General features: G+C 61.3%; 1 protein-coding gene across 3 annotated transcripts; it reads right to left on the bottom strand.

Annotated features, from left to right (window-relative positions):
* Positions 1-597: 597 nt before the first annotated feature.
* On the bottom strand, positions 598-22,531 carry TSPOAP1 (TSPO associated protein 1). Of its 3 annotated transcripts, none has more exons than XM_065896531.1 (31): positions 22,202-22,531; positions 21,278-21,385; positions 20,883-21,011; positions 20,114-20,293; positions 19,371-19,556; positions 18,050-18,127; positions 17,883-17,966; positions 17,543-17,632; positions 17,250-17,372; positions 16,886-16,990; positions 15,400-15,450; positions 15,071-15,091; positions 14,079-14,280; positions 13,303-13,475; positions 11,984-12,099; positions 11,599-11,708; positions 7,963-8,793; positions 7,653-7,804; positions 6,949-7,326; positions 6,624-6,863; positions 6,103-6,282; positions 4,682-5,518; positions 3,933-4,032; positions 3,692-3,846; positions 2,915-3,083; positions 2,486-2,557; positions 2,023-2,054; positions 1,747-1,872; positions 1,589-1,660; positions 1,265-1,375; positions 598-627 (listed from the first exon to the last, which is right to left on the bottom strand). In XM_065896531.1, exons 1-31 carry the CDS (start codon positions 22,529-22,531, stop codon positions 598-600), a joined length of 5,571 nt encoding a protein of 1,856 aa, XP_065752603.1. The 3 variants fall into 3 exon arrangements, with proteins under 3 accessions (XP_065752603.1, XP_065752604.1, XP_065752605.1); XM_065896532.1 differs by having other exon boundaries at positions 2,486-2,530; XM_065896533.1 differs by lacking the exon at positions 20,114-20,293.
* Positions 22,532-23,218: the final 687 nt, after the last annotated feature.

Genomic DNA, 23,218 nt, shown 5'->3' with positions numbered 1-23,218 from the left:
GGGAAACAAATGGAGGGAGTCTCTGAGCCCCAGAGATGAATGGTCTGGGGTTATCTACGGACTCCAACTGTTTAAGCCTCCCCTTTTATGCCCCCCAGCGGAGAAAATGGAGAGTTGGACATAAAATCACGCATCTGATTCCCTAATAGGTCGCGATACAGAGGAGACCGTGGTGGGGGAGACTGTTATTACTGGCGGCGTTAGTGTCATCCCTCTGTCACCAGGAATAATCACAATATTATAACACCATAGTCGTATAGTATCATAATATACTGATGGGCCCTAGGAATGTCACATACTATTCTATAAGCCACATGTGCTATAGAACACTAGCACTCAGCTAATATGGGACGTTACATCCTAGGGTGACATGTATTCCTGTGGCAGCTGGCATTGCCCAGAGTAAGGCAAGGGGAGGGGCTGATCCTAGGCCCAAATCTGGCTCACGGCAAGAGCTCTGTCCCCTGTTAGTTCAGCTCTGGTGTCTGAGACAAAGGAGCGCCGTCTGATTGTGGTGACACGAGGAGGAGGGTGACATGGACATAAGGAGTCAGTCCCCACTTACATGTCGCTTTCTCTACATATATCTATCTCCATCTAGCACTGGATTCTTCTCCTCCTCGTTCTCTGAAGAACAGGGAACAAAGAGAGGAGATGGGTTACAGCCAGACCATACGCTCTCCACCCGGTCACCAGGTCACCCAGGTCACCAGGTCTTAGGGGCAGGTGCTGCTTTGCATAGCCCCTGCCTTTGGAACGATTGCACGTGGAGACCCAGGGCTTTCCGGTTGGCGCCTGGCCTCCTCACCCTCTCCCTGCCCCAGGAGCTTAATTGTACTCCACCCACCCAGGAAGCTGGGCCTTGCTGGGCGTCTGGCTTTAAAAGGCACCTGGGAGACAGAGAGATGCAGCAGTGGGGTGGGGAGGGTCCCTGTACCAGGGGCTATGACAGCTAGAGGTGTGGGAGGCTTAGGGTCCTTTTCCATAGGGCCCCTCACCTGCACTGGCCGGGGGTGTGGGCAGGTGGGGATCAAGGTCTCGGCCTCACCCCACTGCACAGAGGGCCACACACTGGGAGGGAGCCACCCCGGCTGGGCTCCCTCTGGCGGTAGCTCGCAGCCCCGCCCTGGGCGCAGTGCGCACCTGGACCACTGCCCGGCCGTGCTCCTCGCACGACGCCATCCTGCCCTCCCCTGCCCCCCTCCAACCACACCAGCAGCATAGAGACCCAACCGCTGAGCCAGGAGCCCAGGTCCTCACTGACCTGCCCCTCGGCCTGGGGTGTCCCGGGCTCCCTGTCTGAGCCGCCTGCCTCAGGCCCAGGGCCCTCCAAGAAGTTGGATGGAACCAGGCCCCGCTGTCCATTCAGTTCCCCCTGGGGAGGAGATGCTGAGACTAAGACCGGGAGAGGCCTCACCCCCAACCCCTTGACCCTGAAGCGCCCGGGGGACGGGCTGGAGTCAATGTCACTATCATGGGAGGCTACCTGGTCCATTCCTCCGGGCTTCCATCAGGAACCCTGGCTCATCCCCCTCCCTGGCTCTGGGAGAGCCCTCTTGGGCACATCCCCCCACCCCCATGTTCTCACATAGTAGAAACCATCATCGTCCATGCCCCCGAACACAGTGATGACGTCCCCTGCCCGGAAGGGCAGCTCTGCCTATGGAGAGACCAAGAGGCACGTGTCAAGTCCGGGGAGGCCCTGCCACCACCCAGCTTGGCTGGGCTCTATCTGAGGGTCCTCACCTCCACATCCATGTTGGGGGAACTCTCCCGGGGGTTGTAGTCAAATGCAGCCACCATGGAGCGGGGAGCTTTCAGGCCAGTAGAGGAGACCGGCTGGGGGGCGCCTGGAGGAGGAGGGGGAGAACACTCAGGACTCTCTCTAGACCCTCCCCCACCCCCCTACCATCCTTGGCAGTGGAGGCCTGCTGACGCCTATTCACCACCTGCCCGCTAGTTGTAGCCCCTGGGGAGAGGTCGGAGGGCCTGCCCCGCCCCGTCTCTCTGCCCAGTCTCCACTGCACAGGGCTGGACAGGGCCTTCCGACTCAGCTGCGGAGAGAATATGACTGTGAGCCCCGCCCCTCACATCCCTCTTCTTTGGGGGCGGGGGAGGGGGGGTGCTGGTGCAGGGCAGGCAGGATGCTCAGCCTCACACAAGGGATGCAGGAGGAGGACGCCCGGAGAGCACATCGGCCCAGCCCTTCGGTTTCCGTAGCGAACTAAGGCCCAGAAAGGGTATGGGACTCGCTCCAGCTGGCAGAGAATTTATAGTCGGGTGCTTTCTGGAACAGAGGTCCCAGCAAACCACTCCCCATCTCCATTAGAATGAAGCTGCCCACTGGAGGGGTGGCTGGGGATGAAGGTCTGGCCCAATTCCCTGAACCTGCTCAAGACCTCCCATGTGTCTCCCCAGGGAGCCACGTAGTGTCCCCACCCTCCCGTCCTCACAGGCCCCCGAGGGAGAAGGGGGTCTCACCCACCTTTCTTGGAGCGGCGGGGCTTGGGGGGAGGCCCAGCTGTGCGAGCTGTGGAGTAGACAAAGGGACCGTTCCCTGGTCCAGAAAGGCAAGCAGATGTCAGAGAGAAGCCGAGGCGAGGGAGGGAGATGGGCAGTGGCTTCAATCTTCTCTCGGGGCTGTACCAGGGCTCCTGCACTAGAGCGTCTACGGGCATTCCTCTCTCATCCCCCACCTCCCGGATCCAAAATACAGGGCCCGTCCCCTCGGCAGTGAACCCCCATTCCAGGCGGCAAGTCTCTGAGGGCCCCAGTGGCTCTGCCAGACCCTGGACCAAGCAGGCACCTCGGCCACTCCAGACATACAAACTGCTCTGGGGGTGGGGGTGGGGGGCGGTGTTGGAGTTGGCACCATGGTGGCAGGAAGTGGGTGGGGGACAGGAGCAGGTCATACCTGAACCCTCAACGAGAACATCTGGGGACAAATAGCCCCGTTGGAGCAGCTGCTGTCTCCCTGCAGGACTGTCCGCAGTCACCTCGGACACCATGTTGCACGGGATGTAGCCCATCCGGCCCCCGCCTTCACCCCGATAGAAGCCATCGGCATCCTTGTCCCCAAACACCTGGAGGCGAAGAAGACCCGTTGTGTCAGGAGGCCAGTTCAGCTTGCTCCCTGCACCCGGGGCCCCGAGCTCACAGCACCACACTTGGGACTGCAGAGGAGTGCTCTACCTTTTGTGGAACAGGAGATGGGGGAAATAGCCAAGAACACAGATCAGAGGGATAACAGAAAATAGCCCTTTCCGTGTGGTCGTCACCCACTATCTGCCCATCCATCCCCCCAGTCCAGCCCAGACTAGATCCCCCTGACCTCAGAGCAACAGCCGAAAGCCTTCAATAAATACTTGGAGGCACAATAAAAGTTACAATGCTAACAGCAGCAGCTATCACATTGTGTTATGCGCCAGGCAGTTTCAGGGCTCTACGGGTACTGAATCATTTCATCCTCAAACAACCCTGCGAGGTAGACACTTAACATTATCCCCATTTCACCAATGAGGCCCAGAGGAGCTAGCTAATCTCCTCAACGTTTCACAGCTAGATGTGGCAGAATCAGGACCCAACCCCACATCACCTGGCTCTAGAAGCTGTGTTCTCACCCACGCGTGGCTATCGTACCCCCGGTGCAGGAAAGGAGGGAGGAAGGAGGACCAGACGGTGAGTCAGTCACCTTCAGGATCTGGCCCTCCTGGAAGGGGAGCTCCTCTTCCCCGGCATCAGGGTTGGGAGACATCGACACGGGGTCATAGTCAAACAGAGCCACAAAGACCCTGACAGGTAGGTCCTGGTAAGCCAGTGCTTCTTCTGGAGGGCTCCTCGGAGGGGCTGTTGGGGAGAGCGGTGGCAATAAGCTCTGGCCAGGGGGGCAGGAAAGCCCCCTCAGCCTGGTCCAGCCCCCCACAGGTGCTCACCCAGCTCCGCGGAGCCTGGCCTGGGGGCCCGGCCCCCTCTCCGCTGGGGGCCCCTCCGCCCAGAGCCGTCCTGCCCTCTGGGCTCCCCAGTCTCTGTTGCCTGCAAAGAGAGGGCAACAAGACGGCAGAAGTGACACACTGCCCCTCTGATGGGCACCTCAGCAGGGGCGGGACCCCGCAAGCGCTCCCCCAGCTCTGCCCCGTCAGCGAAAGCGGCACAGCAGAGCAGGGACACACGTTCCTCTCCTGGAGCCGTGGCCCAACCTCACTGGAGGCATCAGAAACCCCCACGTGGGGAGGAAGGGCAGGAGGGGAGGCCCAGCTCCGGCCACCTTAGTAGATGAGTGCATTTGAGGGACTAAGGTTAGATCTGAGAGTTGGCCGAGGAGCGTGGGAGAGGAGTGCCTCTTCTCGGTGTCAGGGTTGGGTGATGCCGGACATCACAGTCAGTGTCCCGAAGATGTAACTAGCTAAGCAGAGGAAAGGGCCCCCGGCCCGAAGGCAGGGGGCCGGCGGGCGGCAACTGGCGACGTATGGCCACAGAATACTGTGCATCCCAGTTCCGACTGGCAGAAGCAGCAAAGCAGTGGAATGTGGGTGGGAAGAGGCGGGTGAGCGAGCCCGGAGGCCCAGCCCCACCTCTGCTGATGGAGACGGCAGCGTGGAATGGGAGCGGCCGGTGGGCAGCAAGCAGGGCCACCAGGCGGCAGCAGGCAGGGGGCTGCCCAGGGAGGGGGGAGGGCACGGACCCGGGAGGGTGACTCCTTGGCTCTGCCAGTGGCACTGCGGCCTCTCCGCTCTGGCTCCCCTTTCTCCCAGGCCGGGAGGCGTGGGTAGGGGTTGGGGCCTGAATTGGCCTTCGGAGGCCCCCTGGGCCTTCCCGTGGGTGCTGCACCCCACGCCTCCCCATCTCCGAGGTAGCAGGAGCTGGTGACGCTGATGCCCCCGCCGCCCGTCTCTTGCTCATCCTCAGAATCATATTCGATGCTGATTTCCAAGCACGTGGGGGAGAGGCAGCTGGCCAGGCCCGATTCTGGGGCTGGGCCACGGGGGCACCTCCTCGAAGGGGCCGGCCGCCCTCTCCCACCAGCCTCCGGTCCAGCCCTGGCGCCCTCGCCCACGGGGGGGCCGCCCCTCTCCCGGGCGGGGCCTGGTCGTCCAGAGCCCTGGGACCCGCCGCTGCCGAGGAGTCGGCTGCAGTGTTCACGGGGATCTGGGGACCGCCTGCGGCTGGGGGGCTTCTCGGGGGAACCACTTCCTTTTCTCCAGCTGCTTCCACCAACCAGTCCAGGCATGTCCTCCAGGCGGTCCCCAGCCCTGGAGGGCTCGGGAGACAAAGGACATAGGCCAGGTCCTCGGGGCCGACCGCTGTCACAGCCCAGCCCCAGGAATGCAGGCTCAGGCGGGTCAGGGTCCCGGGAAGAAGAGCCTGCCGCCGGCCTCCTCTCGTCCTCTTCGTCCTCTTCTTCCTCCTCCTCAGGGATGCTAAAGAGCTTCTTGCTGCAGAACTGCTGGAGGGGCAGCTCCAGGATCTGCTCCAAGATCTCCTCGTCGCTGTCAGTCTCACAGAAGGGGTCGGGCTGGGGCTGGGGGTAGGGGAGGAGGGCGGCAGGGGAGAGAGGTCCGTGGGAAAAGGACAGAGTTGTGACCTTTGCCCTCAGATGAGGGCAGGGGTTTCAGGTAACCCATAGCCCTCTCTCAGCTTCCTCCAAGAGGAAAGACCAGAGAGAGAGGCTGGCCCAAAGCCACACAGCATGTCCGGGGCAGAGCCAGAGGAAGAATTAGGGAGCACACCCAAGAACGGGCTGCCCAGATGCTGGGATCCCGAGGGGCAGAAGCGTCAGGGAACAGGCCATGCCTGTAACAGCAGGGAGGCCTCCCGTCCCCTCCTTGGAAGCTCCCAGCACGAGCTCTCAGATGGCCAGGGCGCTTGTGTCTGGTGGGTTTAGTGGGGAGAAGTTACAGAAAGAGTGCCTCGTTCTCCCCTTTCTTTCCAGGAGGGCAGAAGCCAAGCCTGAGCCACTTCCTATCTGCTGCTCAGGACAGGGCCCAGGCCACACACCTAGAATGTTGCTGGCACTCGGTGGCATTGGAGCCGCTGCTGACACGTGGGGCAGAGGGCCCCAGAACCCGAGGTCTAGGGCCCACCAGTCCCTCCTCACCCCGTTACCTTGGCCCCATTGTCCCTGAGGCTGTTGCCAGCACCCTGCTTCGGGAAGGAGCAAGTCTTGACACCCAACTCCTCTGCCTCTGCCTCCTCCTCCTCTTGGATGTCTGACAGATCTGAGTTGCGGCCATGGTCCACAAGGGCGCTCCCCAGACGGACCCCAAGCTCGGCCGTGTCCTCTCTCTGCAAGGGGCCAGACAAAGGAGGAGAACAGGGAGGTGAGGGAGGGCGCTTTGGCAGGGTCAGCCCCAGCCAGAATGAAAGGGGTCCCTTGGCAGAGGGAGACAGGGTCATGCCCCATACGGGGGGTATGCAGAGCAGGGGGTGGGGAAGAAGAAGGATGGCAGCCAAAATGGAAAGAAACCTGGAAGACCAAGTGACAAAGAGCTGGTCAGACATACAGCACAGACCAGAGCCAGAGCAGAGCAGAGAACAAGCAGAGAGGACAGCCGGATCTGGGCTGGCAGAGGGCAGGGAGGGGGGCCTCGATTCCTTGAGGTGGCCCAGTGTCCCCAACCCCGTACCTCAGCCCTGGGCCTCAGCCCAGGCCCTGTGTCTCCTGCACGGCAGGCCTCAGCACAGGGCAGCCTCTGGGCCAGCGCTCCCTGGATGGAGCCAGGGGCCGGGCGGGCCTCTCCCGCAGTCCACTCAGCCTTCTCCTCGGCCAGGGAGGAAGCTGCAGGGCCAGGAACTCGCTCTCCCAAGGTTGGCTCACTGGCCTTCCTGTCTCCTGGGGCCCCCAGCTCAGCTGTCCCAGCCTCCTCCTGGAATGGCAGGCACTGAGGAAGGGCCCAAGCGCCAGACCCTTCTCCCAGTCTCTACCTGCTCCCCTTCTCCCCAGCAGGGTACCTGAGAGCCAGGCACTGGGGGCTCCTCTGAGGATCCTCTTGGTGTCTCTCCGGGACAGCTTGCTGGGGAGCCCCCGGGGGGCTCTCGAGTTCCACGGGGGTTGGGGCACGGGAGGGGAGAGCTGGGGTCTCCAGGCCCTGGGGAGGCTGGAGCGAGGGGCGGTCTGGCCTCCGAGCCCAGTCGCGGGGAGGGGCAGGAGACCCTGGCTGGCGAGGAGGCCTCAGCCAGGGCAGGGGCGACGGGAGCCGGGATGGAGTCGGCCGACTCGCCGTGGGGCGACATGGTGCGCACGGCCACCGCGCGGCATGCCTGCAGCAGCTGCAGCTGCGACAACTCCACCAGCACACTGCCTGCCGTGGGGGAGGCCACCTCCATGATCTGCAGGGTGGAAGGAGCACAGGAAAGGGCGGCTGAGGTGGCCAGGTGTGAGGACTCCGCGACCGCCACCGCGACCAGCATCGTGCCAGGCACGGCGCCCTCGGCGTGCCACGTCTCATCTAAGCCTCCCGGCCACGTGGTTTCAGTGGTGGCATCCCAGTCACCTGCTACCAGAGCCCACGCTCTTAACCAATCTGCTACTTAGTGCCCAAATGCCAGGGCCAGGCAGCCTCTGTGCCAGGCTGGGGAGACTAGGCCTCTGAGCATGGCGAGGAGAGACCCACATCTCGATCCCAGGGTACAGGTGGGCAGTCCCCAGGCCATACCTTCTGCCCATCAGCATAAATGGCATAGCCTGTGACCCGGACGCCGTTGGAGGTGCCAGCAGCATCAATTGTTACCGGGAGCCAGCTGACGATCAAGATTCCCGGGGAGGGCCCTGGCTCAATCTGCACATCCAGGGGGGCATCAGGTGGGCCTAGGGGGAGGGGGGCACAAGACCCAATAATGCAGCCAGACATAACAGCCCACTTTGCCATTTCTCTAAAAACGCAAGTAGCAACAGTCTCCCGTTCGGACCCATCCGTGGCCTGACCTCCCAGGTGTTAAAGACACCAGGCGCCCAAGCCCACCTACCTGCTGGGAGTGTGGTGAACTGCAGGGTGGCAGCCCGTTGCTCTGGCCTCTCCAAGCCTGGTTCCCAGGACCCTCGAGGTGGGAGCTGAGCCTCCACTCGGGCCTGATAGAGTGTACCAGGCCGCAGGTGGCAGAAGGTGGCCCAGTAGGTGCTAGGGCAGGCAGAGGGGCACTCTTCCCCATTGAGGTAGATGGCATGGGCCAAGTTGCTATTGCCGGGCGCCCAGGTGATCTCAGCGGACGTGGCTGTCAGTCGATGGACCCGCAGCTGGCTAGGTGCCACCCCAGCCCCGGCCCCTAGCACCAAGCAACAGCGCAGAGGGTCAGAGCCGCCCCAGCTGGTCAGGGCCTGAACAGAGACACGGAGGGGCCCGGTCTGCAGGTCCAGATTCTCAAGCACAGCCGTGGGGGGCGCCCCGGGCCCCAGGGCCTGCCGCAGCTCCCCATTCACACAGACATGGTAGCCACGCAGCTCCACGCATTCGGGAGGCGGCTCCCAGGCCAGCACCACGCTGTGGGCCAGCTGCTTGAGGACAGCCAGACAGCGGGGGTGAGGCGCGGCAGGGGGCTCACCCAGGCCCTCGGGCGAGGGGCTCAGCCTGAGCTCGTCCCCTGCAGCCTCTTCCTCTGTTCTGGGCTGGCTGCGTCCCCCGCTGCTCTGGCCTCCGCTACTGCTGCCGCCCGCACCGCCACTCAGGAAACTGAGTTCAGGGCCTGAGCTGTGGGACAGATCAGCCAGCTCTGGAGGCAGGGAGGTCAGGAGGTCGTCGTCGGACACACGCTCTACAAAATTGGAAGGGACCAGGCCCCTTCGGCCATCCATGAGCTCCCCTGGTGGCGGGAGGGCAGGGGAGGGGAAGACAGAGAGGAGGTAGAGAAAAAGCAGTCCAATGAATGCATTTTAGCAACGGTCAGTGGGTGGTCTTAAGCATCTGATTCATTTACCTGTCACCGCTTTTTAAAAGACAGGAGCAGTCAAGATCTGGGTTGGGGCGTTCCTGTTAATTCTCAGTGGTGTGATAACAGTATTGTAGTTATATAGGACAGACATCTTACATTTTACCGTGCATATGAATCACCTGGAGATCTGTTAAAATACAGATTCTGACTCAGCTGGGTCTGGGTGGGGCTGAGATTTTGCATTTCTAACGAGCTCCCAGGTGATGCTGCAAGGATGCAGAAGGATGTCCTTAGAAGGAGGTGCATGTTGAAGTATGTCTGGGTAAAATGCCATCTGTCTACGGCTTGCTTTTCAATCATCTTTTTAACCTACATACGGAAAAGGCAATTACGGCAAAATGTTAACAAGTTGAATCTAGGTGGTGGGTACACAGGCATTCACTGAACTATTTAACTTTTCCATATGTTTGAAAACTGTCGTTTTACACAGGCCTGAGGAGTGGGGCGGGGGGGGGGCTGCCCCTCAACTTCCCTGTGTGGGAAACAGACATCCTCAAAGGGAGAGGGACGCCCATCTGGTCAGAGTAAGGGAAGGAATCTTTAGACACAAAAGACATACCTGCCAGAGAAAAGAATCCCCTGTGGGTTCTAGAAGGGGTTGTAGACCCACAGCAGACCTGGATGCGGGAGTACGACTGGCAGTCAGTTCAGACAGCGATGGAAGGTAAGCTCTGTTACCCTGTGCCAGTTGCCCTGAACACTTGGCAACAGAGTATTATAAAGCATTTGTTTTTTGTTTGTGGGACATCAGAAAAACAAGAAATTGGACACCCAGTCTGTCACGTCACAGCTAATTTGGGAAAAGGAGAAAGATTCCTGGGGAACAGATGAGCTGGTGGCTGGTGTGCCTTATTGGGAGAAAGGGGGAGCGAGGGCCAGGGTTTGGGGGGTGTAGGCAGGCCTGAGCTGCAGGAAGGCGCGTTAGTTCCCCAACACCCTCTCTCTCTACTTATGCTAGGAGGGAAAAACAAAAAGTAAGAAACTTGAAGAAGAAACAAAAGGAACTTTCAATAAATTAGATAACGTGAGCAATATAGTGGGTTGAAAGGTGGTCTCCCCAAAATATGTCCACATCCTAAACCCTGGATCCTATGAATATGACCATATTTGGGAAAAGTGTCTTTGCAAGTGCAATTAAGTTAAGGAGCTTGAGATGAGATCATCCCGGACCATCTGGGTGGGTCCTAAATCCAATGACAAGTGTCCTTATAAGAGACACATAGGGAGAGACACTGAGAGAAGAGGAGGAAATGTGACCACAGATGCAGACACTGGAGCGATGTGGCCACAAGCAAGGAACACCTGGACCCACCAGAAACTGAAAGAGACAAGGAACAGACTCTCCCCTAGAGCCTCCAGGGGGGAGTGTGGCCCTGCCAACAACTTGATTTCACACTTCTGGCCTCCAGAACTGTGAGAGAACACATTTCTGTTGTTTTAAGCCACCCAGTTGGTGGAAATTTGTTACAGAAGCCCTAGGAAATTAATATAAGCACTAACACTATGGGGCGTGAGATTAACGGTAGGAACCAACTAAGCGGATCCACAGCCCTGACAGGCTGGTGCTGGAGCCTGGGCCAGAGTCAGTCTTGTGCTCCTGAAGCTTGAGCCACTGAGAGCAGCCCAGGTGGCACCAGACACAGATGAAGCAGTCACTTAGCCGAAGTATGAGGAGGGATAGGGCATCCTACACCCAGTTGTCTACAGGCCTTTCAATCTATCCCAAACTGCATAGCTCAAATTCTAGTAATTAGTTAATATTTATGTTTTAGCTGCCCCCCTCCAAACAACGGTGTTGGTGTTTTTACTTTTTTTTAATTAAAAAAAGCGTTTTCCCGGGAGCTATTTAATCCTGCTCTCCATTATCCATCCTTATAGAGAATTTAGCTGTGTACCATCATTCCCAGCACCTACTCAAACAGCAGGCGTGGGGCCCAAGGAGGAGAGGCTGAGTGGGCTCTGAAAGCTTTGCGTGTTACAGGCCCAGACCTAACCGCTTTCCTAAATCCCCACGGCTGCAGCTCTCACCCTGCCCTGTGCAGACGCATCCCAGTCTCCGTACAGTGCCATCCTCCCTACTGCGGAAGGACGCAGCCTGGTGCCTGGCCAGGGCCACCGTGCGGAGTCTCCCAGGCTATTTCTTCTGCAGGCCCCGCCCTGTTGCCCAGTCTCAGTAATGGGGCATCCGCCGCGGTTGCCCCATCCCACGGGCACTGTAGAACTGCCCTGAAGCTCACGCCCTGCCGGGGCCCTGACAACTGCTAACCGCTTGTTAGCACCCTTTCCTGGGCTCTGGACCCTGATTCCTCCTCCCCACACTGCTTGGGGCACAGCAGCAGATCTATGCCCCATGCCTGACCTCGAGGTCACTAGTGCTAAGCACTGCCATGCCCTGTCTGCCAGCACAAGAATGAACTTAGCCGAAGTTCCCTGTGGCATTCTGTCCACCACCTGGACCGTCGTAGGCCCTGTCTTGCTCTGGGCAGGTCTGGAGTCAGACCAGCTGCTCCCACGGCCCTTCCTTTCCCTTTCCCCGCGAGCTGCCGGGACTCTGGATGCCTTTCAGCTGAGCCTGAGAAGTTACAGTGGGCTGAGAGGATACAGATGGGTGGAGGTCTTCGGGAAGAGGAGCTTAAAAGCAGGCGAATGGACAGAATGACCCCACTACCTTCCTACCTTCAAAGAAGCCATCCTCGTCCATGTTGCCATAGATGTAGATGTACTCGCCAGCGGTAAGCGGAAGCTCTGCCTCTGGGTTCTCATTGGGGCCCTCGAAGGGGTTGTAGCTGTTGGGAGGCGGAGGACAGCGACTGACGTTCTGTCTCCGTGTCCTGTGTCCTCTCCCCCAGTGCACTCGGCCTCTACGGAGACTTGGTTGTCCCCCTTTGACCACGTGGAGCACCCACTGCACCCAACGAGGCTAAGAGGACATGTCCCGCTGGGGTCCCTGCCCCACCCCCGCTGTCTCCAGAGGCCTCGCTCTTCACCGTCCCCCCCGCCCCCCCCCCGCTCCCTTACAGCCCAAGTGCTGGGGAAATGGGGAGCAGGGGTGAGGGCCCACCTGTAGCGAGCGAGGAAGACCTGGATCCTGGCTCCTCCCCGGCTGCCCTCCGGGGCTGCTGGCGGCAGGGAGACGCTGTCTGCCTCCAGCTCCTCCACCTCGCTGGCTGTGTCCACCTGCGGACACACAGAAAGGGCCAGTCCCCTCCAGGAGCCAGGGGCCAAAGGCAAAGCAGGCAGAGGAGGACCCACCGTTTTGAGAAGAGAAACTGAGCAGATGCCGGGCAAGGCCGGCAGCGATGGGCCCCGATGTTTTCTAACTCAGCACCTGAGCCGGCAGGGCCTGGTGGAGTCCAGATGCCCTGGCTCAAGGGACGAGGGCGGGGGAGGTAAACTGGATCCCTCCCTGAGCCCTGGCCTCTTTTCTGCACCAGCCCAGTAAATAAGACCACTTTCCCCATCGGAAAGGGGGCCAGCCACACCGGTGGGGGAGGGGCTGGAGAGGGTGTCCCATGACAGTCTGTCTCCTTAAGGTAAAAACGCCGCCAAGCGCTCCGATGGTGTAGAGCTGGAGGCCAGGAGGCAGAAGGAGCTGAGAAGGCCCCATGACCAGGGTACTGGGAGCGGAAACCGGGGCATCCAAAGCCAGCACCACCGCTCCATTCCACAAGGGGGCAGTAGAGGTCGCGGCTGGGTTCTAGCCCCTGAAACCACCCGGGGCGGCAGGGCTGCTCCTGACCACCCTCCCGGCCCACACACCTTCTGGGGTTTGGAAGGTAGAGAGAGGGATGAGGTGATCGGAGGGGCTGTGAGTGATACCAAAGAATTTGGTAGTGGTAACAGCGGCCACACGTTAAGCGTCTACGGTGTGCCCGGCACTGAGGGAGGTACCACCCTTGTATTTTTTCACGTAATCCTCACAGCAGCCTCACGAGGCAGGGTTATTAGTTCCAAATCCAGACAAGGAAACCGAAGCCCAGAAAGAGGCAGCGACTTGCCTAAGACAAAGCTGGGACCTGAATCCCGGAACCTGCGCTCCTCCACAGAGGACTGCCTGCTTCTGCCACAGACACTCAGGACCAGCCTCACCAGGTGGATCCCGGCGCCGAAGTGCCTGCCTCCATCCAGCCCAGGACTCTAGGGCCTCTCTGGGCCCCAGAAGGGTGGGGCTGGGTGGCCCCAAGGGAGGGCTTGCAGGAGGGTGGGATGGGCCCTACCTGAGCTCCCCGCCCACCAGGAGGAATCCACGGACCCCTCCCTCCCGGGTCCTGGCTCCACTTGGGACCCCACACAGGCCAGCGGCCACCCAACTCCTGGGTCACCTCCCCACCCCCTTTCCCCACGGCAGAGCCAGACCCCAGGCCCCGCCCCAGCACTGACCTCGGGCGTAGGGCATGACTTGGGGCTGTTGTGGATGGACTCGGAGCGAGAGGAGTTGGACAGAGACTCTGCCTTCTTGGCCGTCCTTCGGGGGCCCCCAGCAAGGGTGGCAGGGGCAGGCTCGGAAGACTTTGGGGTGCAGTGCCCTGGGGAGCCTGGCGGGAGGTCAAGGTCTAAAGAAAAGATGACATGTAGCCTTGGGGTCTGTGGCCTGAGGAGCGACCAGGGACCAAGGGTCCTCTTAGATCTAGGGCTCAGGCCCTCCACGGCCAAGTTTCCTTACAAGAAGGGAAATACTGGGTGGGGGGGAACTTACTAAGCGGAGGTAGAGGTGATTTACATGTATTATCTCATGGGCTCCTCAGAGCAGCTTGATGAGGTGCGCTGGGTGCTCCTGTCTTACAGCTCAGAACTCACGGCCCACAGAGCACAGCGTTACCAGCATCGTGAACCGTTAAGTGAGTGGAGCTGGGACCGCGAGATCCGACTGAAGCCCAGCTGGCTCTTCACCAGCCCATACTGCCTGCTACTGCCTCCTAGTGCCCACCTCCCAGCCACGGCCACAGAGATCTTGTTGAAGGGGGAGGAGCAGCAGGCCGAGATGCTCCCCGCGGGCTTGTTTTTTCCCCGTTGGAGCCTGGTTCAAGCCAGACCTGGCTCTAACTTGCTGTGTGATTTTGGGTGAGTTGCTAGCCTTCTCTGACGCTGAGTTCTGCTCTATACAAAAAACCCCAGACCTGGGGATTCCAGGCTAATGTCACTGGGGTCTACCTTACCTTTGGGGCCAGACCCCCGGCAGGGCTGGGGGGTGGAGCAGCAGGGGGGTGGCGGGCGGTCCCCAAGGGTACTGTAGCCCAGGGCGGAGGTGAGCAGATCCAAGGGGCCCGGGTGCAGGCGGAAGGCCTGGAGCTCCTGCGCCAGGAGGCTGAAGCGCTCAGTCTGGCTGCGGCACTGTTCCTCCAGCTCTCGAACCCGGACCTGGGCCAAGACCCACGATAAGCCACAAGACCCACCAAAGCTGGCAGACCCAAGCTGTGCCATCTCCACACAGCCCCGCACTAGGCTTCACATCACATCTGCCCGGCCCCTAGGCCTGGGCACCAGCCCTCAGCCTGGCTGCCCCACTGCCCCAAATACTGTACAGTTGAGGGTAAGACAGGGCGCTGTGGGCCAGCCTCACTCCCTGCCCTGCCTCTTGCAGCGAGGCCTCGCGCCCCAGGCGGCGGCACTTCCTGCTTGCGGCCGCTTTCTCGGCCAGAAGGGGTCGCCCTACCCCCATCACCACCACAGTATCACTTCAGCAGTTTTCTCAGCTCCGTGGCTTGTCACCCTGCCACAGTCAGTGACCCAAATCCCTGCCCTCAGAGAAGTCCCCGGAGAGATCCCACACGGGAGCCAGGGGCATCTTTGTGGCAGGAATGAGCCAATTCCCAGGAATTTTTCTCAGGGATCAGGAGAGTCCCCGTCAAGGAGATCATGGGTTACACTGGCAAGCAACTTCCTCAAGGTCTCAGCGGCTAGGTTTTAGAGGAGGGCAGGGCCTGTGTCTGCCAAGCACAGTGGCAGATCTGGGACGAGGGGGTGGCCCACATGCCCTGTGAGAATCCCAGCCCACCTACGGAGTCTCAGGTCTGCTACCAGTCGCACCCCCGTCGTTGGACATGAGGGTTGGAACCACTTAGACCTAAGAGAGGAAACGCAGCTCGGCCAGCCTGGAGTGGTGTTGGGGAGGCCCCCCGCAGGGAGGTGGGGAATCAGGAGGACGTACCTGCATGGAATCCAGGGTGGACTGTGGCAGGAGAGGAAAGCACAGAGGAAAGGTTAGAACCCTTACCCTGTAGGTCACTGCCCAGAGAGGGAGGGAAGGAAAGAGGGACCCTAGCGGACCCCGCCCAGTCAGCTCCCTAGACTGACCAAGCAATTGCTGAATGGAAGGATATTGCAGGGCCAAAGGGGAAGGGGATCCCCCCAGGCCCCAGAGCACTTAGCGGCCCTTCCTGGGAGCCCACTCCCCACACACTCACGCCACCCATTCCAGCGCTCTCTGAACCTCTCCAGCCAAGCGGGCAGAGCTAATGGCCACCCCCAGGGACCCACCTCCAGCAGCTGCACGGCCCCTTCGTGTTCCCTCTGGGCTTCTGCCTGGGCCTACAGGTGGGAGGAGGCAAAACGATAGAGGAGAAGGATAAGGAATGGGGGTGGGATAGAGTGTGATGGAAGGGAGGAGGGTAGGGAGGGTGAAGGGAGAGAAGAAAGGGGAGGAGGCGAGAGGATGGGGGAGGGAGAGGGAAGCAGGCTGGGAAGGGGCTGAGGGTTCCTCCCTCTGACTCCCACCCGGAATGGAGTCAGAAGGCAACGGGGTCGAGAGGGGCCTCAGACTGCTTCTCTCTTCCCAGGACCTCCTGCCTCAGGGTTTCCCTCCTGTCTCTCTTGAAGCTCTTCCTCAGCCTCTCCTGCCGGCTCATCTTCTACCCCTCCGGAGTGTTAGGGCGCCGCAGGGCACAGTGCTGGGCCTGCTTTTACTCTCTCCCAAAGGGTCCCCTCTAGTCACCCGACTAGACACACTGAATACTGCAAAACCTGTCTCCAAGACCCGCGTCCCCAGGACTCGAGACTCATAAACCCAGCTGTCTACGGACATCTCCACTTGAGTGTTTAACACACAACCCAAAGTTGGCCAAAACAGAACTCAGGATTCCCTACCTCTCAAATCTGAGGCCCTTCATCCCTCACTCCTGGAGAGTGAAAAGCCTCACCCTCCATTTCGTCAGCAAACGGGTGAAAGAACGGGCACTCAACTGGAATCCCATGGTGAATCCTGTCAGTTCTATGCCCAAATAATATTTCAAATCTATCCACTTCTTTCCATCTGTGTTGCCTACACCCTAATCCACACAGCCATCCTCTCCCGCCTGGACCCCTGCAGCCACCCGACACCTGACCACCCTGCTTCCGTGCCCGCTCCCGCGTCCATCCTCCGCAGTGCTGCCAGCGCGATCTTCTAAAATGATGAATCAGATCACGCCACTCCCCTGCTCAGGACCTTTCAACAGCTTCTAACTACTCAGAGAGCGAAATATCCAAACCCTTCCCGTGACCTTTGAGGCCTGATGTGACCTGGCTCTTGCCCACTCCGGCTGTTCTGTCCATCCTACTACATTCTAGCCGCACTGGTCTGCACCCCCGAGCTCCTTCCTGCCGCAGGGCTTTGGCACTTCTATTCCCCTTCCCTGGAGTGCACATCCTCTGGCTCCTTCCGGCCCCTGAGGTATTAGAGGCCTTCCTTGCAGAGCTCTCTAAAGAGGCCACTCCCCCCCACCCCAGCCACTCTGTGTCACATCACCCTGGTCACTTCCCCCACCTCGCTTGTCCATGACCGGGGTCATCTCACTCCTGGATCTGTTTACTCGCTGATCCGTCAGGGACCTGACCTTTGCCCCCTCCCGGTCCCTCCAGTGCCCGGCACAGTGCCTGGCACACAATGGGTTCTCAGTAAATACCCACTGGATGAGTGACGGTAAAGCTGGGGGTCCGGCAACCTACCACCCTTCCCCCACTCCGACCCCCCCAACCCTGCGCCCACCTGCTGCAGCCTCCGGACCTCCTCCTGCTTCTCCTGCAGGCAAAGCCCAGCCAGCTCATGTTCCGCCTCCAGCTGCTGCCTCCGCTGGGCCACCTCCCGCATGTGCTGAAACGCAAGAGCCCGCGTCAAGGCCCAAGCCCTGCTCTACTGTTCCTATAGATCGAAGATGAGGGTGCCTCAGACACCGTGTGTTCCAGACACTCTCTGTCGAAAAGGAAACTGAGGCTAGAGAAGGGAAGGGCCAGCGGCACCAGGACTCGGTCTACTCCCTAGTGCCCCACAGAGTGCCACTGTCCCACTTTCTCCCTGTGCCAGGGACCGAGGCCCCCCCCACCCCCGCCCCACCCCCGCACAGGCCCCTCACCTTCAGCACCTGCTCCAGGCTCTCCAGCTTGCTCTGCAGGCCCCGGCTCTTGAGAAGGGCCGAGTCCCTCTCCTGCGTCACTCCCAGGAGCTGGCCCCTCAGCTCCACGTTCTCCCATTCCACCTGGAGAGCGGGCAGCGCCAGGGAGTGCAGGGTGTGAGCCTCAACCCCCAGCATGCTCACCAGGGGTAAGAATATGCTTCCTAATCTAGCCCAGTCCGGGGCGGTGGGTGGGGGAGACAGCCCTTTGCCTGGAGGCCGGGGGCCTAGCAGGACCTGGGCAGAGCTGCTACCTGCTCCTTCTCCGTGGCTGTCCCACTGAGCCGAGAGTTCTCCTCCGCGAGGCGGGCATTCTCACTCTGGGCTTCCCTCAGCTGCAGTTCCTGCGAGACCAGAGGACCTCTGGGGAGGGTCCCAGCGCGCAGCTTCCTCCTCTCCCCACACAGAGGACACTGCTCTCCCCAACCTGGAACCTGCATCAGCCAGGAAAGGGGAGCCCAGCAGATGGGGGGGAAAAGCACATTCTCTGGGCAGGAGGGAAGGAAGCAGAGCTGAGGGGAGCCCACCACCTGGCTGGCCAGAGGGAAGGGCGGAGCTGGCCCCCCCGGGAGGCCCTCCAGGCTGGGCGCTCACCAGCTCCTCACATCGCCTCTGCTTTTTCCGGGCTTCCTGCTCCAGGCTCTCGCATTTCTTCCGCTTCTTGCTGAGCTCTGATTCCTGTGAGGTCAAATGGAGCTCCTCATGTGGGAAGGCAGATCCACCCAGAATGGGTCTCCTCCAGCCCTCGACCTGGGACTTACCAGCTGCTGCACCCTCTGCCATTTCTCTGGCTCCCCTAGGACCACGGGTGGGTTTTCCACATCCTCCTGGGGCGTGGCCTGGAAATGGCCAGGGGCAGAGGGCTGGCACCTGAGAAGAGGGCCGCGGGGCAGCCTACCCCCAGCCCCCCCTGTCTGAGGGAGGTTCCCACCCCATCTCACGGTCAGCAAAGAGATCCCTGCCTGGGAAGTAGGGGTGCTGTCTGCCCCCCCACCACATCCCCTCATCTCCAGCTGATGTGGAAGAGCAGAGGCTGCACCCCTGTGTCCTCCAGACACAGTGCTTTGAGATCCTGAGACCCGTGCGTGCCCTGGGAGATGGGTCCCTTATCCAGGCCAAAGCTTTCCCTTTTTAGCTTCCGGCCCTGCTCTGCACTCAATAACTGTCCTGGGTGTCCTTCAGCGACTGGCAGAGAACTAGGAGGCTGCCTGGGCCCCCAGGGATGTGGTGTCCCCAGAGCTAAGGGTTATGGATCCACAGAATCTGGGCTTGGCCCAGAGCCTGCAGACCTGGCCAGACCCTCCTCGCAGCTTCCACCAAGCCCACCCTATTGCACGTCCCAGTTATCCGTGCAAACTCCGGAGGACAGGTCTTGATGGGCGATGCATCTTCCTCTCTGGGCCAGGCAGAGGGGCAAAACCTGAGCAAGAAGCATCCCACGCCCTGAGGCCTTGGTCGTCAGGCGGTCCCTTCTCCCTCCCCTCTTCCCGGAAGAAGGCGGACCTAAGTACAGCCCAGTACAGAGGATGGAGAGGAGCCAGACCTCTAAGTCCTGGGGGTCCGGAGCGGGGCCCCTAGCCCTCGGACCAGGGGCCACCTCAGCCCGGCGCCCAGTGAGGGTCGCCCGTACCTGGAGCTGGGGACGGACACACTGCCGCCCCCGAGTAGCCGGGCCGGGCCTGACGGACCAGGCGGGCGCTGAAGGGGGCGTCCCCGCGCTGCGGCGGCTGCGGCGGGAGGCGGCGGCGCGGGCTGGGCCCCGGGTGGCTGCCAGGGCAACCGGGGATTTGCAGCCGGGCCGTACCACTGGCGGCACGGCAGGGGCGGCGGGGCGGGCCGCGGGCCTCAGGCCTGCGGAGGGCGGACCCCGAGCCTCCGGGGGCGGGCGCGGCGCAGGTACGAGCCCCGGGAGGCCGGGCAGAGGACCCTGCTCCCAGCTGGGGACAGTCCCCCAAGCCCTTGCAGTGCGCACGCCACCACCGCGTCGTCGGGGCCCTGAGCGCGGTGCAGGGGGAGATCCCCCGAGCCGCTCCCACCCCCATCTCCGCACACCCACACACCTGCCCATGCGTCGACGCTCACCTCTCCCGGGGCCCCGGGGGCGGGCGCCCCTGCTCTGGCCGGGGCGGCCAGGCCTGGGGGCCGAGGCGGCGGGGGCGGCTCCCTCTGGTTGCGCAAGGCGATCTGCCTCTGCAGCCGCAGCACCTCCCGCTGGGACTCCCGCAGCAGCCGGTCGAAGTCCCGCACGTGGAGCCACTGGGGGCCCTCCTGGAGTCGCGGGACAAGGAAGGGAGTCGGGCCTAACCCCTGCCCGCCCCACGCCATGCCCAGCAGAGCCCGCCCTCCGCCTGACTGGAGGGGCTTCGGGGCGGGAGAAGGTACACACCCTCCCATGCATACATGCCTGGTCATAGATGCATGCTTAGAGAGCACATGCTTCCGCTAGCCCGTGTGCAAATATTCCCAGGAACTCGTTTACTGGGCACTCACGGCGTACCCGGCACCGTGCTAAATGCCTTGAGAACATCTCTTCACACCAGTGTGAGATATGTGTGGATTCATACAGTCAGACCCACTGGCATGAAGCCTGAAGCCCGGAGCACAGAAATTCCCGGGTCTGGGACTCATGGCTCCTCCCCCTTCGGTTCAAGCTCCTTCTCTCCCCGCTGCCACCTGGGCCGTTGCCAGGGGAACCTGCTCCCCAGCAGCCTCCACCTTCTCGCTTTATTTGCATCTCATTAACATCTCAGTCCACATCCCACACTGCCGAGCAGGCGGCCCTGTGTAGGGCTGAGCTGGAAGGGGTGACCAGGGCCTCCTCGCACCTTGCCAGCCAGGGTGAGCCTGGCCTGCAGCTCACTGCACTCCCGCTGCAAGGCAGCAATCTGCTTGTCCTTGGCCAGCAGGGCACTGGCTGTCTCACTGAGGTCCCGGGCTCGCTGGCGGGCCAGGGCCTTCCGGCACAACTCCAAGCTGGCCCCTGGACTGGGCATGGGAGCGCTCACCTGGCCAGAGGAGGGGCAAGGCCGACGGTCATCTGAGGGCTGGGGCAGTCCCCCAATCCTCAGCTCCTCTCACAGGAGGGGCTAGGATGAGAACCTAGAAGTGTGGCCTCCTGCTTCTACCCTGGGTCTGGATCTACCCTCAGGAGACCAACAGCCTCCCTTTGACCCAATCCCTGCAATCCTCAAGCAGGAGTGAAAGGGTTAACCGCACGTCCTAGTTTAGGCCCAAAGGATGCTGCTAACTGAGGGCTGCCACTGTGATGGGCTTTCATCCCTGCCCCCAGCAGATCTGCACCCAGAGATGAGCTCAGGGGGAGGCTGTAGCCAGCACCAGCAGGTGGTAATCCAGAATCCTGCTCCCAGCCCGCTCAGGAACTCCCCGCCCAGCCCTTCCCTCCCTCCTGTAGCTCCAGAAACCCTCAGCCTCCTAGCCTGGCTGGCATTTGCCCTTCCTACACCTCAGCCCCTGGGCTCCTGCTTTCCGAGGTGGTAAGAGTCCGTGACTCCCAAGCCTCACACCCTCCGGCCCAGCCCCGGCGCCCCTCTTCCCTGGTCGCCCAGCCTCCATCCAGTGGCTTCCCAGCCTCACCACCCGCAGGTTGGTCTCCTGCAGCTTCCGGGCTCTCTCCTCCAGGCGCTTGGCAATGACCGCCAGCTCTGCGTTCTTCCGCTTCAGTCTCCGCACCTTCTCCTCCGTCTCGGGGAAGCTGCTCTTCCTCTGACAAGGGGTCAGCCAGAATTGGGGCATGTGGGGAGCACCCCCCAGACCCAATCCTAAACAGCCCGGGACTTGGGCTAGAGTCCTTGGCAGCTCTAGGTAGGGGTCCACCCTCTCCGGGTCCTGGGGTCATGTCAGCTCCATGGAGCTCCCACTTGGAGTGACGCTCATGGGATGAGAAGGACGCCGAGGCAGAGGCCCGGGGTGTCTGAGTCTGCCTCCCCCCAGCGCCAGCCAGGACCCAGGACTCGCTTTCCAAGCCTCACCAGCATCTGGTTCTCCTCCTTAAGGATGGCACAGCGCTGCTGCAGCTCCCCCACGGCCCTCAGCAGCTCCAGATTGGGCCTGTCCCCAAAGCCCATTTTCAGCTTGCCCTGGCGTGGGAAAGGACAGGGCACAGCGACTCAGGAACCCACCCTACCTGTGGAACTCAGAGCCCTCCATAGGGAAGCATTCCCCCTCCACAGACCAAGGAGACATGGAGACGAGAAGGTTCTCCCACACAGTTCAGGCCTTCGGAGGGAGCACAGGAGACCCAGGAGAAGGGGTTGTTTAGTCCTGCCTGCCGACACTAGCGTCCCCCAACCCTGGGACCCTGTCTGCTAGTCCTCAATTCTTCCCATCCCTGCCCATCTTCCCCTCTTGGGAAATGCCAGCTTGAGCTCCCATCCCCACTCCTCCAGGCTCCTCAGGGCCCCTGAGTCCCCCAAAGTCCTGGTCCCTCCATATTCTACAGGAGACTGCTCGTACCAACCCAAAAACTTGTCCTCCCTGGCTCAGCCCAGCACTGAGCCCCCTCCCCTGAATCTGCTTCCTCTGGACTCTGATTCCATCACACACCTCCACATGCCCCCAGTATCCTCCAGCCCCCAAGGACAGAGACTTGCAGAGGAGATGGACAGACATAGACAAACAGACAGTCAGAGGGAGACTCACAGATGGAGGGGGGAGGGGGAGGGCCAGAGGCAGACAGAGAAGGCAGAGTCAGAAGGACAGACGGATGGCAAAAAACGGGAGCCAGTGAGATTCCTGACCAAAGAAGGGAGGACAGGCAGCCACAGAGACAAACCCACAGACAGAGATGGGCCCGGAGAAGAGAGGTGGGCAGTGAAGTTACGTGTCATGCCCAGGCTGGAGGGCATGGTGAGATCCCCGACCTCACAGACCCCAACCGTCCACAGCGCCCTTACCTTAGAGAAAGCCTCCACCTCCTTGCCCTCCAGCCTCTGGCAGCTGAGTCCAGAGCTCAGTGCTCCCGGCCCGGGGCTGGGCAGCCCAGTTTCTGTTCTTTCAGGCTGGATGCCTCCCACAGACCCGGCGCTTCGGGCTCCCTCGGGCTCGGAGCTCTCCTCAGGCCTCAGTTCTCCAACACGCAGAGCCGCCGGAGTATCGGCAATGCTTGGGGATGTACCTCCAGGTTCGCCCCCCTGGCCTGGAGTCCAGCTCTGCCAGGCGGGCAGTGCCCACAGCTCCATGTTTCCGGGGTCCCCCGGCCGGGGAAGGGGTGTCAGTTGCTCCATGGTTCTGCCAAGGGTCCCCAGGACCCGGGCGGGGGGACATCACCCAGCCAGGTGGAGGGGCTGGTGAGAGTCACGCCAGGCCAGACCCTTTCCTCTCTGAGCTCTTGGCTTCACCGAAGCTCCATCCAAGGTTGACTGAGTTCTTCCTCACCCACAAAGGAGGCTGCAGGAGTCGGGGCTGCCAGAGCTGAGCTGGGGGTATGCGAGGCGTGTTTGTTCGTGGCTGTGTGTGCGCGCAAGTGTGTGGAGGAGCGAGGGTGTCCCCGTGGGGGGTGGGGAGGATGTGCAGAGGCCACCGACAGCAGCGCCCAGGTGAGGGTGTGCGTGTGTCTCCAGGTCTGCCTGTGCCGGTCAGCGCTGCTGTGTGTGTTTGGAGGATGGGTTCCCCCACTTATGCGTGCCAGGGGGTAGTGGCTCTGTGTGACACTGTCTGTGCCTGTTTCAGTGACCAGTTGTTTCCGTGAGTGTGGCTGTCTGTATTGCAGGGCTGTGGCAGTGTGTGATGCTGTCACCGGTTGTGTCTGAGTGTCTCAGTGCTGTGCTGCTGTGTGCGTCGCTGTCATGGTGTGTCCGTCAGCGGCTGTGAGTCTGACCATCCATCACGATCCCTCAGCCTGGCTAGGGTCCACAGGAGCTGCTGGGCTGATCCCCAAAGGTCTGCTGTGGTCCTTTATCTCCTTCTCTCTC

The sequence above is a fragment of the Phocoena phocoena genome, chromosome 19 (genome assembly GCF_963924675.1).
Source record: "Phocoena phocoena chromosome 19, mPhoPho1.1, whole genome shotgun sequence".
In the NCBI taxonomy this organism is placed as follows: domain Eukaryota; kingdom Metazoa; phylum Chordata; class Mammalia; order Artiodactyla; family Phocoenidae; genus Phocoena; species Phocoena phocoena.
The sequence above is the reverse complement of the archived record's forward strand: the minus strand, read 5'-3'. Positions and strand labels throughout refer to the sequence as shown.